We start from the raw sequence: 17,497 nt of genomic DNA, 5'->3' as shown, positions 1-17,497 counted from the left end.
GTATACCAGTCTGCACTGGTTCCCCACTTAGGCTTTAGTTCCTGGTTGTGTTTACCTCCACCCACGCCTCTGCTCAGCTGGCACCCATGCCTCTGCTCAGCCGGCACCCAAGCCTCTGCTCAGCCGGCGCTCCGCTCCCAGCGTCCGCTCCCGCGCGCGCGCGCGCGCTCAGATTTCGCGTGCGTTCTTGACTTAATGGGGTCCTAAGTCTTGCTGCTCTCAGGAACAGGTCCTGGAGCTGCTGATGACTCGATGGGTGCCCCAAACTTGCTCTATTTCTTTTTAGCTGGGTTCAGAGCTATAGGTGAGTGTGGAGGGGGTGGGGGTGGGGCGGTTGCTCAGCTCGCGCTTGAGCGAGAGCCCTTTTTAGCTTGGAAATGTCTCGATTCCACGTACCTTCCACGCTGTGCCCTGTTGTGGGGTTCCTCCGTTCGTCTGGACTTGTTTTTATGTCCCCTTGAGGAGTTTTGTGTGTTTCAGTCAGGAGAGGTTTAGAGCTGCTTCTTACTCTGCCGCCATCTTAACCCGGAAGTCCATTCCTGATCTTTTTTCTGAATTGTAGACCTGCTCTCCCAACTTATAAATGTCTCATTGACATTTCAGACTCAATATGGAGAATACAATATGGTATAGGGAAAAGGAGATTGAATTTGGGATCAGAGGACCTAGGTTTCAGTCCTGCTTATTCCCATTTGGTTCTCTTCTGAGAAATTATCATGTAATTAAAGAATATAATCTTCTTTGTATTCTACTAGAATGTGAGCTAAAAAAGACTAGAGATAGTATTTTATCTAAATTTGTTTTTCCCCAGTACTGGTCTGGTGCTATAGAAAGAGTAGGTGCTTAATAAATGAATATATTAATAGATGGTAAAAAGGCTTTTGACAAAATCCAACCTCTGTTCCATTGTAAATACTAGAAAACAAAGGAATAGACTATCCTTTTCTTAATATGGCAAATAAAATCTATCTAAAATTTACATAGAATGAAGAAATTTTAGAAGTGTTTGTGAGGGGATAGATGTGAGGTGGTATTTCAGAGTTGTCCCTCCTCTACCTTGTCCCACCACTTTCCTACTTTCTAAATTTGGTTGGTAACCAAAATTATCCAATTATCTTATGTGATCCTTTCTAGCTTTTGTTTGATTATGATCTCTTGCTTTTTGTCTAAACCATGTACCTATTTTGAGCTTATCTTGGTATGTGGTATGATGGGTTGTACTATGTCTAGTTTCTGACAGACTTTTTTCTACTTTTTCCAGCAGTTTTTGTCAAATAGTGAGTTCTTGCCCCAGTAGATTGGATTTTTGACATGATCAAACAATAGGTTACTGTGATAATCTACTTCTGTATCATGTGTACCTAATGATTGACTACCACTTCTTGTCTAGGAACAGATTGTTTTGATTATTATTGCTTTGTTGTGTAATTTGTAATTTAGTACAGATATTCCTTCTACATCATGATTTTGACATATCAGGTTGGCATAAGAAATTAATTGAGAATTTTTGGAGAGTTTTGCAGAAGTCACAGATGACACATGAAGGCCAGCAGATGACACAGAAAAAGTTTAGAAACTCAGAAATGTATAAAACATATGGATAGTATTGCATAATATCAACATCTTTTAATACCACAAATATACATATTTTTAAAAAAGTTAAAATAAGTAAAAGAATGTGAAAGTACGTCCAGTATTATTCTTTTCAAATTTATTTGATTAATTTTTTATATTTATTTCATATTTAAAATTTTTTCATACAGTCTTTTTACTTAGCATTGATCTACATATAGCCTATGACCAAATACTTAACCCAAATTTTACAATAAAATACTTTAAACACCCAGAAAAAAATTCAGATTTCTTTTGGTTTGAAGAGATGGCTAAAAAATTTGGATTTTCTAGATTGCTCTGCATCCTTAACTCCTGCAATATGGAAGGGATACTTGTACTGCTAGGTTGCCTTCTTTCACCCTTTTTCATTGATTCCCTTAATAGCCTTGACTTTTGGTTGGTCCAGAAGAATTTTGTTATTTTCTTTTCTAGTTATATAAAATAATTTTTGGTAGTTTAGTATGGTGCTGAATAAGTAAATTAATTTAGGCAGTTTGGTCATTTTTTTATGTTAGCTTGGGCTATGCACAAACACCTATTGTTTCTCTATTTATTTGTGTGAAATGTGTTTTGTAATTTCTGTTCCTGTTTGTGTATTGGCAGATAAATGCCTAAGTATTTTATACTGTTTGTTGTTACACTATCTGGAATTTCTCTTTCTATTTCTTCCTGCTCATGTTAGTATTATATTGAAATCCTGATGATTCATGTAAGCTTATTTTATATCCTGCAATTTTGTTAATGTTGTAATTGTTTTGGCTAATTTTTCAGTTGATAATCTAGGGTTTTCTACATATGACAACATATTGTCTGCAATGAGTGATAATTTTGTTTCCTCATTGCCTATTCTAATCCCTTCAATTTCTTTTTATTATATTATTGCTATGGCTAGCATCTCTACTACAATATCATATAATAATGATAATGGATAACCTTACTTTACCTCTGATTATTAGAGAGGCTTTCTAGTCTATCTCCATTACAGATAATGCTTGTCTTTGGTTTCAGACAGGTACAACTTATCATTTTAAGAAAAGCTCCATTTGTTCTTATGCTTTATTCTAATAAAAATCTATTATTTATTTATTTTTAAGAGTTATTTAAAAATGTTTTTGACTTCCAAATTCTCTCTTTCTCTCTTGTCCCTCCACCACACATTGACAAGGCAAGTGCTATATCAATTATACATATCAAATAATGTAAAAGGTATTTCCATATTAGCCATGCTGCAAAAAAGCAATAAAAGTAAAATTAAAGTAGAATTTTTCACTTTTGGAATTGTCATAGATCATTGTATCAGTTTGAGTACCTAAGTCTTTCATAGCTGATTATCCTTACAATATTGCTGTTATTGTGTTTAATGCTCCCTTACTTCTGCTCACTTTACTTTCGGGTTGGCTTATTTATGTTGCAAGGGTTAAAATAAGGGTTTTAAAAAAATAAAAGAGCAGCTTTAATAATTTAAGTTTTAATGAGAATATAGTAGAGTCATAAATTAATATTATCCCTTTAAGCCAGAGAAAAGAAAACTTCTAGCAGCTTTTAACAATTAACAATTTAGTTTACTACCTAAAAATGCCTTTATTTACCTATAACTGCCTATAACTGTCATTAGAGAAAGTCTAACTGATCACCCCTCAGCTCAGCTCACAAAGCAGAATCAATATGTATATATATCTATGTCCCAACCACCAACTAATCACCAACCCACACTACCAGCAACCAACCTCCAACAACCAACTCATGCCCAGAAGCCAACTTTCCCACAACTGCCAACTCAAACTGTCAGCAACTGATGCAGGCCCAGCAGGAGGCTCCCCAGTTCCTACTTCCTGTCACTGTGGGCTGGTTAATCCCTATACATCTCTATGGTAAGAGTATCTCCAGGTCCCCTGTTAAATTAAAAAAGGAATAAAGAATTCCTTTTTACAATCCCTCCTATGATTCTTTGGGAGACTAGTCTCCTCAATGGATCAGTTAAGCATATCTAACTTATACTTCTAAAAATCTTCTAGTTGAAGGTGCCTATAATATTATACTAACTAAGAGAAAATTAAAATAATAATAAGGAAAAGTGAAATAAAAGAGAAAGAAAGCAAAACCAATGGTAGGTAGGTAGGTTCATTGACAAAAAACTACTCCGGGGCAATCCCCTTTGGCATAAGAAATTTACATTCATTAAATGCATTCAGCCCCCTTCAGGTCAATCAATACTTCCCACAGTTCACCTTAAATTTTCTGATGCAGTGTAGGTTTCTTTATGATGTCTTCTTAAAACAGTTAACTTTTCTTGATTCAGGGAGTTAACAAATCCTAAAATTACTCTCAAAAGACTTCAAATCTTTGATTTTATGAAATACAATTCCTAATTACAAATAATTACAAATTACAATTACAAATAATACAATCCTAAATCTTAGAATTTATGAAAATTATACTCTATGGAAAATGAGAACCTGGAGATATCAATTTAAATCTAAGAGATACTACATAAAAAAGTATACAATCAATTCCATCCTGAGGCAGGTTTTGACCAACACTTATAACACTTTGTAACATTTATCATTTATTTATTCTAACTTTTCTCTACAGTCCTATAAAAGTATAATAATAATAATTTCTAAACAGAATACATGCCAGAACATATATTTAAAGCAAAATACAAATTCTATAATGTAGCATAAATTATACACTTACTCATTGGCTTATTTGTATAACTAGATATTCTTTTTTATTTCATATTTGCTAAAGCGAGTGTCCACTATTTCTTTCCATCTTTCTTTTCATGGCTGTTAAATACATAACCGGATATACTCCTCAATTCTTCAAGGTCCATACTAGCCCAATTCAGACAATTGGTCTTAAAATAATCTTTGACCACTTTACAAGAGTTTTTCACAAACTGTCTCCTTATTTGTCTGACACCTCTTTCTCTGGCAAGATCCAGGTCTTTATATCTACCTCCCAGCTCAATAAGTCTCTTCATAAATTGAGATGAATTTTCATCAGGTTAATTTTTTTAAGATTTTCTAATTTCATCCATGTATCAGGCCTATCAGAGCAAGCTCTCATTGTGGTTAATAATGCCTCTCTAGCCTGGAATAGTCTTGCATAATCTTGCTCATTGTTGGGTTTCCATTTTGGGTCTTTCAGAGGCCAATGAACTGCTCTCCTTTGCTGAGCCTGATTGACACGAGGGACAATTTTATTTTTCTCTCTTTCTGTCAAAAAGCTTGGAGCAAATTTTCAATATCACTCCGTCTGGGATCATGTGTGTGAAAAATGCTCTCTAGTTTTTAATAATCACAATTGGATCATCCTCAAAAGAAGGATTATTTTGCTTGAATCTTTCAATATCTTGGGTGGGGGGTGATGTGAATGGTACATGATGCCTTAGCAAAATTACATCTACACTCTTATTAAAGATGGGTACTTCTTTTAAGGGGAATAGGCCTGTAATGGAATTATTTTCAGTTTCTACCTCTTGGCTTTGTGTTTGAGTTGCCATAGAGTAGGTAATAGGTGTAGGCAGGGAAATAGGTTGAGTGGGAGGAGTTTAGGTAGATTTAGAGATAGTTAGAACAGGACGAGAAGGAGTTGAAGTGGTTTGAGTATGAGTAGAAATGCATGGAGCAGGACTGGACAGAGACTGAGTCAGCTCTAATGATGAGGTAGTGTTGAGAGATAAATATCTCTTCTTACTCTGGGGATTTTTCAAGCCTTTCTCAATGCTTTTTATATAAGCCTTAAGATTCCCCCAAACTCTCCTCTAGCTTCTTCTCAAGGTCACTCAAGTTTTTTTCAATGTGAGCTTTTAGTTTAACTTTGAGGTTGAATCAATTATTGTTTTATTTCTTCCTGAGGAATAGGTAGAATGCCAGGCCTCCTATCAGTATAAGTATGGCTAGGAACAGTGCAATAAAAAGCCATTGTGTAATATTCTGTTGGATAATAGGCCATTTTATATAGTCAAGAAACAGCATCACAACTTGAATTAGAATACTCAGAATCATAGTTAATCTTATTTTTAATTCTGTTTGCAGTTTGCAGTAGATGGAACTATTTAACATAAAGGATCAACAGCTGTAACAGAATTAACTGCTAGAAACTTGACTTGGGGATAGTTTCAGTAAAAAGTAAGGAAAATGATCAGAAGGTTGTGGGTTCGAGGCCCCACATTGGGCACCAATTAAATGTAAGGGTTAAAATAGGGGTTTTGAAAAAATAATAGAGCAGCTTTTAATAATTTAAGTTTTAATGTTAGTATTATCCCTTGAAGCCAGAAAAAAGAAAACTTCTAGCAGCTTTTAATAATTAACAATTTAGTTTATTACCAATTAATGCCTATAACTGCCATTAGACAAAGTCCAGCTGATCACTCTTCAGCTTAGCTCACAAGACAGAATCAATATCTATCTGTCTATCTATCTATCTATATCTATGTCCCAACCACCAACTAATCACCAACCCACACCACCAGCAACCAACCCCCAGTGACCAACTCATGCCCAGCAGCTGACACTGGCCCAGCAGGAGGCTCCCCAGTTCCTACTTCCTATCACTATAGGTTGGCTAATCCCTATACATCTCTATGGTAAGAGGACCTCTAGGTCCCCTGTTAAATTAAAAAAAGGAATAAAGAATTCCTTTTTACAATGTCTTTTCAAGTTTTTCTGCAACCATGTCTTTCATTATTTTTCAGCATAATAATATTCTACCACAATCATACATTACAATGTGTTCGACCATTCTCCAGTTGATGGACATCCCCTCAGTTTCCAATTCTTTTTCACCTTCAAAAGAACTACTATAAGTATTTTTGTACATATAGATCTTTTTCCTTTTCCTTTAATCTTTTTGGAATACAGACCTAGGAGTGGTATTGTTGGTTCAAAGGGTATGCATAGTTTTAATAGTCTGTCAGCATTTTTCCAAATTGTTCTTCAAAGTGGCTGGATCAATTCATAACTTTACCAGCAGTGCATTAGTGTCCCAATTTTTCCACATTCCCCTCCAGAATTTCTCATTTTCTTTTTCTGACATGTTAGTCAATCTAACAAGGTGATATCTCAAAGCTGTTTTAATTTTCATTTCTTTAATCAGCAGTGATTTAGAGCATTTTTATATGACTATAGTTTTGAATTCTTGTTCTGAAAATTGTCAATTCATATCCTCTTTTGACCATTTATCAATTATGAAATGGCTCTTATTTTTATAAAATTACCTCACCTAAGAAATGAGACTTTTATCAGAGAAGCTTGCTGAAAATTAGTGGTCTTTTCTTTCTCATGTTTGATCACAAATTTTCCCTTATCCATAGGAATGACAGGTAATTTTTTATGTTCTCCTTTTTTACTTTCTAGTTAATACCTTGGGATTTGACTTCTGCCAATCATTTCACTGAAATTACCATCTTATTAGAACTGAATAATACTTTCACCAAGTCTGGCCTTTTTATATTATTTTCTTTCACTCCTGATTATACTGATGAATACTACCTTCTTCTATATTCTTTGTGAATATAGAGATAATGTGAATGAGAGATATCACATTCAGTTCTCTTTCTTCTCCAAATTCTCCTTTTTATCTTCTTCACTAGATATTTAACTTCCCTTTGACACCCATGCTATACGTAATCTTCCTTAAGATTTCTCCTTAACTTTTTTCCCTCTTTCAGAGTTGTCATCTTTATGCAAATCTCTATCTTTCTTCAGAAATCAAGGCTCAAATATCTAATTGCCTACAAAATACCTCTACCTGGAGGTTCCACTAGTTGTTTCAAACTCAGCATGTTTAAAGTACAGTTTATTATCTTTCCTTTTAAAACTGACTCCCCTTTCTGATTTCATTCATACTATTACATTGTAATTTACCTTGTCTCTCATGTTTGAAAATTTCATGTTATCTTGGCTCTTCCCTCTTATCCTTTGTATTCAGCTTTACTTGGCTCAGTTGTTTGGAACCAAAATAACAATTTCTCCAGATAGAGTTGCAAGAACCCTAAACCCAGTGACCTTCCTGATGCAAGTGTCAGAGCCAGTGCTTCTCAGTGGGAATAACTTTATAGAATCCATTCATTCCATAGAATATTCCTGAATTAAAATGCTAGTAGACACTTCCCACAATGAGAGGCAAGAAAGACAGAATTGATGACTTTAGAAAGTAGCTTTTACTAAAATACAAAGAAAAAACATTATCAGTCCCAAAAGATGAAAGGTTCCCAAGTTCAGGTTTCTGATCTGTCTTCAAAAACAAACATGAATGGACCATCTCTGCTTCTAGGTTTGATGGTTCCCACCCATAACTGACCACAGTTTTGCCCAAAGGTTCCTTCCTTTTGTTTTAAGAGCAGAGATTGGGGCCAGAGCCAAGTTATGGATCCAGTTGGGAACAAAGACAGATTTTTGCTAAGGACTTGCCAAAGATTGTTTTGACCAGAAAGAGATGAATAAGTGGACACTTTAGAAAGTTATTTCTGAATCCTAGGAACATTTGTTTCTCCTAGCCTAACAATGGGGAGCAGGAGTCCATCTCTCTTAGAGGAAGCTTTGTTAGGGGGAAAATAGGAGTAGAATGGGACTCTGGTGTTATGTGTGGGGGACCCACAACAAATGAGGCTGAGAAGCAAGAAGCAAATGGAGCTGGTTGTCCACAATAATTGGATGCCATAATTGGATGTCTATAGCTTTGGCCACAAGAACGTATATTTGGGGACAAAGACAGCAGATTTGAGCCAGAAGAAGACTCTGAACTTTAAGTTCTAAGAAAGATTCTGGTCTCTGGTTTCTAGACTGGCCTTTATGCTATGACCTAAATTTAGGCTGTGTTCTAGGCTATGGACAAGGTTCTAAGATTTGGAGTATGGGCTCTATCATAGATCAAAAAATGTCCTTAGAAGTCATCTAGATGACTAACCTTCTATGAGGCCCAGAGAGGCTAAGTATCTTGCCTAAGGTGATGGAAGTAGTATCAGAGATAGTATTTGAATTAGGATCTTCTGATCCAAGTTTCATTTCCATGTACCATCCAGCCATTTGAGCTCTGATTTCTGGACTGTTCTCTGCACCATCCAGCATTATTGATTGAAGTGGATCTATGAACACTGGTTTGAACTGGATTGGGAGTTAGTGGGTAGTTATTCAGTTGGAGGCCACCTGGGGCTCATGGATGGAAGTGCCCTGAAGGGACTCACCATGGATCCCCCCTCTCCAAGTCTCCTTTTGTAATTTCTATTCATTTAGGGTTTCATAGCTCCTCTCCTGGTCTGAGGAGGCTGTCCCTGAGGGAAGGGGAGAATGGGACATGGGGAGATGATTTAGGATTCCAACATAGAGAGCTGGGGCACAAAGGTAGACCCCATTAAGGCTGAGAACATCCTAGCCCTTGGATATGACATGGAGACCTCCCTGACTCTGTGACTAATTTGTGATTAGGGCAAGTCACTTCTTCTCTCTAGGCCTCCATTTTTCTCCTCTGAAAGGTGAGTGGTTTATTATGTCTCTGCATTTCTCCTAGCTCTAACTTGGACCTAGACAAACCCAGATTCCTGCTTAGGCATCTCATCTTAGAGCCAAGGCAGGGGGCAGGGCTTCAAAGACTACATTAAGGGATCTCATTCCTTGTCCCCAGGCTAGACCCGGAGACAGTGTTTGTTTTAGAGTCAGGGAAACTTTGTGGCCTAGGGCAGAATGGAAAGAAATTTTGAACTCAGTGGCCCACTCGTGTTGTGCACATGTCCACTTGGGAAGAGATCTTCATATTGCTGGGTTTGCTTGCCCCACTTAGAGTTCTGGAGCAGGGGGACCCCAATCTGAAGTCTAGGTGGCCTGTTGGATCATGTTCTTGTAGTCATGGAAGGTACCAGGCTTCAGCTGCAGCACTGCAGAAAAAATCCACTTTACCTAAGGTGGGATGGGGAGATAAGAGGAGAGATAGGGAGATAGATCAGTCAGGAATATGGCAAGTTTAGGTACTTTCTTCCCTCTCAGACTAGAGGCTCCCTGAGGACAGGGTTTCTCATTCCTCTTCCATCTATATTTTCCCTCCCTTCCTCCAGCTTGTTACCCTGGAACTTTCCTGGAGATGACCCTCCTTCTTGTAACTTGGGGAAGGTAGGGGAAGAATAAGATCATTGGAGACAAAGATCACCACATAAGGGATCCCTTTTTAATTCCCTTTGTGTTCTCTGACCTTGAATAGGGTGACTGTGGCACTATAGCAAACGCTGAGAAGGAAGAGGACAATGAAGACATAAATGGTTGTCCAAAGTCCATCCAGTTCCTCACTCTCCATTTCTGTGCATGCATCCTCATGACTCATATCTGCCAAAGGAAAGAGGTTCATTAATTCATATTCCTTTTCCTCTCCTTTTCATCTTATTTACCTTCTCTTCTCTTCCCTGAGCAAAGATGTCATCTGGCCTCAGTACTAATCTCTTTTCTTCCCCAGGATGGTTTCTAACCTAAACTTGTCTGAGGGTATCAGTACATCTGTTAAGAAATGCTTAGAAGTTCTGTGTGTCTAGTCCACATAAGCCCTACTCTTGGGGAGATGAGAGAAGCCATGGTCACTGGCTTGGGGGAGGTCACAGTTTGGGCTTATACACAGGGTTGTGTCAGAGCTAACTCAAACTAGCATGTGAGTATCTATTGCAAATGCTACAAGTTGGGCTTTGATTTGTTGTTTTGTTGATTGCCTAGACATAAGAATTTGTTGGAAAAATGTTAATAATGCAGATTAAAACTACAAGTATGTCATACATAAAAGTCAATTGTTTAACATTTGCATCCTGCTTGCACATATCCATCTCAAATGCATTTTTCTAATTCATTATCCCATTATTCTCAACACTAGGAGCTGCAAGAGGCTGAAAATCTAGAAATGGAGGACAGAGTCAAGTCTGACAGCATCTAACGAGGTACAGAGGACACAATCAGCAAATGTGAACACACATATACAAGAGATAAATGACAACAGAAGGGTACATTTAGTTCTATATCAGTGGAAACTAAATGGCAGATAAGGAAAGATTTCAGTGGACTGGGATATTTGGAAGATAGGATAAGAGGGGGAAAAGGAAGGGGAAAATCTGGTCTTAATTCAATGATCAATTCATTGTATGATCTTTGACAAATTATTTTCCCTATATGATCCTCAGTTCTTTAATCTATAAAATGAGGCAATTGAATTATATTAGATTCTTGCGGCACTGAAGTTCTAAAAATTTATGATTGAGTGGCTCCTAGAATATGGGCTTCAGATGTGTGGACTATAAAGTTATTATAAAAGATCTGTGAATGTGAGCTAAGAATCATCCTTTTGATTTTTATTTAGCTGCAACGAAACATGAATTGCAAAAGAAATTATTGCCGTATGGGATGTCAGAGACTTTTTTGATGTTAAAAAGTAGTCCTTATATTTGACAAGGTTGGAAACCACTGCTCTAAGCTATAACCAATAAATTCATTAATATATCCACCCATAGTCTTTGTGTTCTATGCCCTATGTTAATATCCTCTGTGGGAAACCCAGAGAAACACTAGAATTCTTAGGGCTCTATCTTTAGGAAGCTTATAGTGGCGAGGGGGAGATAAAGAAAAATTGGAAATGACAAGAACAATGTCTTGAATTTTTTCTTTTTCGATTCTAAACACAACCAGTTATTTCAACTGAATTTCTATTATAGGGATTGTATTTCCCTCACCATTTTGTTTGTCCTCCTTTGCATTCAACTTTTCTAATCTAATCTTCTACAAATATTGATTACTATTTTCATGTCCCCCTGATATTCCTCCCATGACTGGGCATATATCTGTGGAGGTAGAGAAGATAGGAAATGGAGGATCTCCAATGCCTCTGCTCATTCTATTTCTTCTGCCTAGAATGCCTTCTCTTTTCTAACATCTTTCAACTATCAGTTCTTCAGGTTCCAGGAATGGCGCAGTATTATGCACATAGTAGCTATCAGTATATTTTGCTAAATAAAATTACAAAATTTATTTATTTATTATTAAAAATTTATTATTTCAAAAATTTGCCTCCTTTAAGATGCCTTCCATGACTGCTTGACACATTGGTTTTTCCTTTCTGTGAGTTCCTTCCTCTAGGAATTAGAGTCTGAAGCATATATATTTTTCTCTGGGATTTGCTAATCGTTTTTGTGGTTGTCTTATTTTTTTTTGACCTGGTTGGTAATTTTCCAGCTTTCCTTCCTTGCTTCCTTCCTTGCTTCCTTCCTTGCTTCCTTCCTTCCTTGCTTCCTTCCTTGCTTCCTTCCTTGCTTCCTTCCTTCCTTCCTTCCTTCCTTCCTTCCTTCCTTCCTTCCTTCCTTTTCTTCTCCTAGAGGCGTCAAGATCAGACAGTGATTCAGGAATTCCTTTTCTTCTACTGCTTGCTGTGGGAAGGGGGATAATACTGTTCCTCCTGACACTGGGAAGCAGGGTGGATTGTGCTAAGCAAAGTAGCTCTGTGTGTAGTAAGGATGCCCTAGATGTCATAAGAGTGTTAAAACATTCTGGGGAGTGGTGAGGGGCAAATCTCAGAATGGATTTGGTTAGGGTTTGTCCATGAGATCTCAATTCTGAGTGCTTTTTTAGGCCTTGGGGCCATCCTTACTGGGAAGGGAGAAGGGAGATAAGGTGAGATTATGAGAGGATTTGAACATATATGATCAGAAATGAATATGTTAGTGTGAGTTGAGCCATGTGAATGAATGCCCAAGTATATGGTTTATTTCAAGTGAAAGCCTCTGACTCTGAGAGGGATTGTAAATGTGTGTATTTGTACAGATGTTATTTTGTTTATTTGAATATATGTATGTACGATGATATATATAATTGTGTGCAGATATTTGATATGATTGAGTATACAATTAAGTGATTATGTGAACTTGTAATTTGTATATACTGTTACTAGAGTATGCTCTAATGTGTTTTGTTTGCATGAATTCTTCTCGAATTAATTTGTTTGCATTAATATCTCATTTTTGCCTGTCTTGACATTTCTGATTTGTTGGTCTATAGGTAAACTTCTTGGAAATATCTTATTTGAAGCCGCAGGAGAAGAGTTTGTATGTCTGGAGCAGGCTTGTTTATGATAAGGGACATTATTTGTTATTATGTCTAATTATGGGAGTTTCCAGTGTGCTTATGTGAATGAGACGCTATTAGAAAGTTTTTATTAATACAACAATAACAGTAATAATACCTAGCATTTAAGGTTGGCAAAGAGTTTTATAAATATGATTTCATTTTGTCTTCATAGCAACCCTGGGAGGTAGATGCTAATATTATCTCCACATTACAGATGAGGAAACTAAGGCAGACAAAGGTTAAATGACTTGCCCAGAGATGGATAGTTAGGTGAGATTTGAATTTGGGTCTTCCTGACTCCAAATATAGCATTCTTTCCACTGTGCCACTTGGTTGCCTTTAGTTTAGTACATTGTGTATGGGATTCGTGTGCATGCATTCTTGTGTATGTATGTGCATATATATCCCTTCTAGTCTTCATAAAGGTTTTGTGAGAACCTGCCCTCCCAGCTCACCCAGGCAACATACTCGCTTTAGAAGCTATGTGGTTCAAAACTATTTGAGTCACAACCTCCTTCAGCTTGTCTGACAAATTGGGATAATAATGATTGCACGACCTACACCTTACATGGTTGTTTGTAGGGAAATTGTTTATCAAATCTTAAAATGCCATAAAAATGTGAATTGTTTAGGCATGAGCATGTGAATGTGAGTGGATTTCTGTACGTGTGTACTTGAGTGAATAGTCATATGTGTTTATATGTGGACATGTCTGTTCTTTCAGGAACACCAACCATGTCTCAAAGACTTTTAAAGGATGAGGAACCTGCCAGTTATAGCTACTTTCTAGACTTCACAAACCTTCTATTTGATGGAATCAACTTCTTCCAGTTTCTGTATAAAATTTTTGGGTATATCAATCTTGAAGGTTAATTATCAATTAGTGGGTTAATTAAGATGTAAGCTAACAGCCTCTCCTTGCCCTCGCTGACTCCTCAGTGTCTTTCACCAGAAGAATATCAAAGCTATAGAATCCTACAAGCTCAGATTCTAGAAGAGCAGAGGCACTTCAGAGATCTCTCTAATTCAAGCATCCTTCCAGTGCGGTTGTCACCTCCATAACCATTCACAGAATCAGCTAAAAGAGGCCCAGATGCTGAGAAAGCTTCACTGCTATCTCAGAAGAGAACATAATCCTTCCAACCTCATACCAGAGAAGTCCATTGTTCTCGTTATCCTCCTCCTTCCCTTTCTCCCCCCACAAGAAAAGGTCTGAGGTGGACATGGACATGTACATTTATTAAGTCAACTGCTGGGGTATTTAGACACTAGACAGATATATCCTCCTCTAGGGGCCCAGAATGGCACCCCATGAGCAGGTGGAGAAGGAGTTTAGAAGGGGAAATAGGTCTGGGTCAGGGTAATCAGTTACCAGCTGAGTAACGCAGGCTTTTTTCGAGGGTGCGGGAGCCAGGTAGGGCTTCATGCACCACACGGCAGGTGTATTCATTGCCTTCTTCCCAAATAGACTTGTTGACAAGCATTCGGCTGTAGAGGAAGAAGGAAGGATCCGGGCCGTGGTCCTTGTGGGGACGGGTGGTGGTGTGGTGCCCAGTGTGGTCCTCCTCCTTATTATGCAGCCATTGGACAGTGATGTCAGAAGGGTAGAAACCCCGAATCATGCAGGTTAAAGAGACTGTGTTTCCCTTTTCCTCTTGAGATGGAGGGAGCATATATATCTCCGGGGCTAAGCGTTTGCCTGTGGGGGGGGGGGACCAGAAGAGATGAGGATCAGACTTAGAGTCTTTTACAGATCATTCCACCCAGTCCTTTGATCCCCCACTTCCTTCCAGATGCTCAAAAACTGACTAGGAAAAAGTCCATCATTCTAAACTCTGACCCCTAAGACGTTCATGTCCTTTATTGAGAACTTTGATATTAATTTCCCTGTTCCGGTCCATTCTCCACTAAACTGCCAAAGTGATTATTCCTGAAGCATAAGGACAGATGCTTGTCGTTCCATCTCATCCCACCCCCCCCCACCACCCCATTCCCAACTCACTACACTTCTTCAATAGCCTTTTTTGTTTTTTTTTCCTCACATGCAGCATGTAACAGCTCCCTACTTTTAGGCCTTTTCACTGATTGTCCCTTATGTGCTGCCTCCTTACCTTCACTTCCTGACTTCCTTCAAGTCAGTGCAAATTCCACTTTTTTTTCCAGGAAGTCTTTCCTGGCCTCTTCTATTGCTAGTGTCTTCCACTTTCACTACTTACGTATGTTTTCTTTCCCATTAGAATGTGAGCTCTTTGAGGGCAGGAGTCCTATTGCTACTGCTCTTTGTATCTCCAGTGCTCAGTCCAATGCCTGGCACATAGGCTAATGAATACTTGCTTCTGCTATTGAGTGTCCCCTCCTTACCTGGAGCCTTGGAGATGGTCCTGATGAGGGGGACGGGCAAGTCAGGGTTTTCCATACGGCAGGTATAGGTCTCACCCTCTATCCAATCATCTGTCTTGACAGGCAAGTTTGAGGTGATTGTGACAGTGCCGTTATACTGTTCCTTCACCACTGGTGAGCTTGGACTGACAGGACCCCCACTTTCTCTGGACCAAGTAACCTTCACGTTCTCTGCACTGGCCAGGTCCACTATCAGACATGTAATTGTGGGAACTTTCTTGACAAAGAGATCTTGGGGAGTAGGTGGGATGATGTAGGCACTGATGCCTCGTGGATCAGTGTCTGTGGGAAGTAGATTGAATGATTAGCGAATGGATCATTTTTTCCCACCCTGCTATTCCCATTAGGCTCTCCTGCTTATTTGTGGTCCCATGCTTATGCCCAGCCAGGGAAGGTAGGATTTATGGAAAATGTAAACTTATTTTCAATATGAACTTCACACTTCATGCCTATAGCCTCCACTTCCTTGGCCTTCTGAAGCACCTTCACAAATCTATAAATCTAAATTGTGCCTAGTAGGTATGTTTTGTGTGTCTGCATCTGTGATCATATGTTTATGTCCAAATGACTCTGTGTGTGTGTGTGTGTGTGTGTGTGTGTGTGTGTGTAACTAAGTTGTCTCTGACTATGTTGCTTGGTATGATTATGTAATTTGTCAGCATGACAATATATGGATGTTACCTGAACACTTCTGGGCACTGTCTTCATAGATGGTGCCATTGTGTACGACATGGCAGGTGTAGGTGTTCGATGACATCCATTGGCCCTGTGTGATGTTGACTTCACTTTGTAGAGAAAAAGTCTGGCCCCCTTCCCTCTTAGGTCTGGTTGTATAGGGGAAGAGGTTTTCAGCCTCCTGTCCATCTACCAGCCAGGACACATGGACATGGGCTGGGGAGAAGCCAGAGACAAGGCAGAGTAGCTGAATGGTGGAATGAGCATCTCCTCGGGGGTCACAGGATGAGTGGAAGAGCTTCACTGTAGGTGGGATGATTGGCAGAGGGTCACATCCTAAAAGTAGAAAATAAATCAGACGAGAGAGGCCCAAACTTGAAGGGGTGTAGGGTGGTAGGGGAAAGGGAAGGAAAGGACATATAGGGGAAACAAAAAAATAATTCCAATTTATCATCCTGATTCTTGGTCATATAACCTTCTTCCATCCCATATTGATGGGACAATCTATTTTTAAAAGTCTCCAAAGGAGACTATGATATCTCTCACTCTTGTTTTCCAGAGGTTTACCTCACTACTGTCTGAAAGTTCTTTCTTTTCTGTGACTAAAGCATTCTTTATCATCACCCCTTTCTTACCTTGGAGAGATACAGTTTTTTTTATTTTGGTGCTGGTAGGTTTGTGGTCCACGCTGCAGGTGTATTCCTGGTCACTCAAGTCTGAGACAGCAAGTTGGCTGGTGGTGGTATAGAGTCCAGATGTGGAATCATAGGCAGCTGGAAAGGTTGTGATTATCTCATCCAGGACTTCAGTGTTCCAGCTTATAGTCACTGGCTCAGGGAAATAGCCACTTGCAAGGCATCCCAGGAAACTTTTTCCTTCAGAATTGGAATTGCAGCAGGAAATCAAAGGGAAGACAGATGGAGCTCTGCGGGTGGCTGAGGGTAGGAGAAGAGGCCAGAAATAATCACTGTAACAGTAATATTTGGCTTATTATTGATGCCCCCTTTCACCTCAGAGCCAGGTATTACACTTGATTCTGACTTCCTTATTCCCCACTGTCCCCAAATACCTTTCTAGTCTGTGGCAAGGGAAGGAAATTTCAATGGATATAGGATGAATAGAGTCCTATTGACAACTTTGATTCCACCTTTTGTCTGGGTCTATGGATCCCTTACCAGAGTGCTGAAAGTGTTTAGGGTGGGGAGGAGAGAACAAAAGAAAATGAGGCCACCACAATAACAGTTAGTCCCCAAACAAGCAAAAGAACAGGATACAACCAAACCCAGTATAGGACTAGCTTTCAGACCTTCATGAGAACATCTCCAATGAAATCCCAGGAATAAAGATACCTCCAAGTTAAGCGCAGGATGAACTCCCAGTTCAATATCCTCAAGCATAATCCAAGAGCAGCCTCTTACTCATCCCATCATCAGAATTTACTTTAGCTCATTTAACTAGCAGTCCCTGACCCATTCCACTAGAGAATTGGAATGGTTCCTAGTCAACTTTAGGATAATCTCATAAGTCAGTCCAGCCTAGCTCAGGGGACAATTCCCAGATCAGCACAGGAATATCCCCCAAACCCACTTTAGGGGATGTACACTGTCTAAGATGGATGTACCAGTTTAGTACACTGTCTAGTCTAGATAGCCTAGGAATGTTTCTCAGTTAAGCCCAGGACCATCATCTGCCTAATCCAATGAAGCCCAGCATAAGAA

The 17,497-nt window shown here is 38.8% G+C and overlaps 1 gene segment (V, D, J or C); it reads right to left on the bottom strand.

Annotated features, from left to right (window-relative positions):
• LOC123233937 overlaps positions 1-9,933 on the bottom strand; it is a 37,739-nt gene extending 27,806 nt beyond the window's left edge. Inside the window, 2 exon segments of the C gene segment in view lie at positions 9,476-9,515; positions 9,805-9,933. Of these exon segments, the coding sequence occupies positions 9,476-9,515; positions 9,805-9,933 (169 nt within the window).
• Between the last annotated feature and the right edge of the window lie 7,564 nt (positions 9,934-17,497).

This window comes from Gracilinanus agilis, chromosome 2 (assembly GCF_016433145.1).
Source record: "Gracilinanus agilis isolate LMUSP501 chromosome 2, AgileGrace, whole genome shotgun sequence".
Taxonomy (NCBI): domain Eukaryota; kingdom Metazoa; phylum Chordata; class Mammalia; order Didelphimorphia; family Didelphidae; genus Gracilinanus; species Gracilinanus agilis.
Note: the sequence above shows the minus strand (reverse complement) of the source record. Positions and strands in the feature narration are given on the sequence as shown.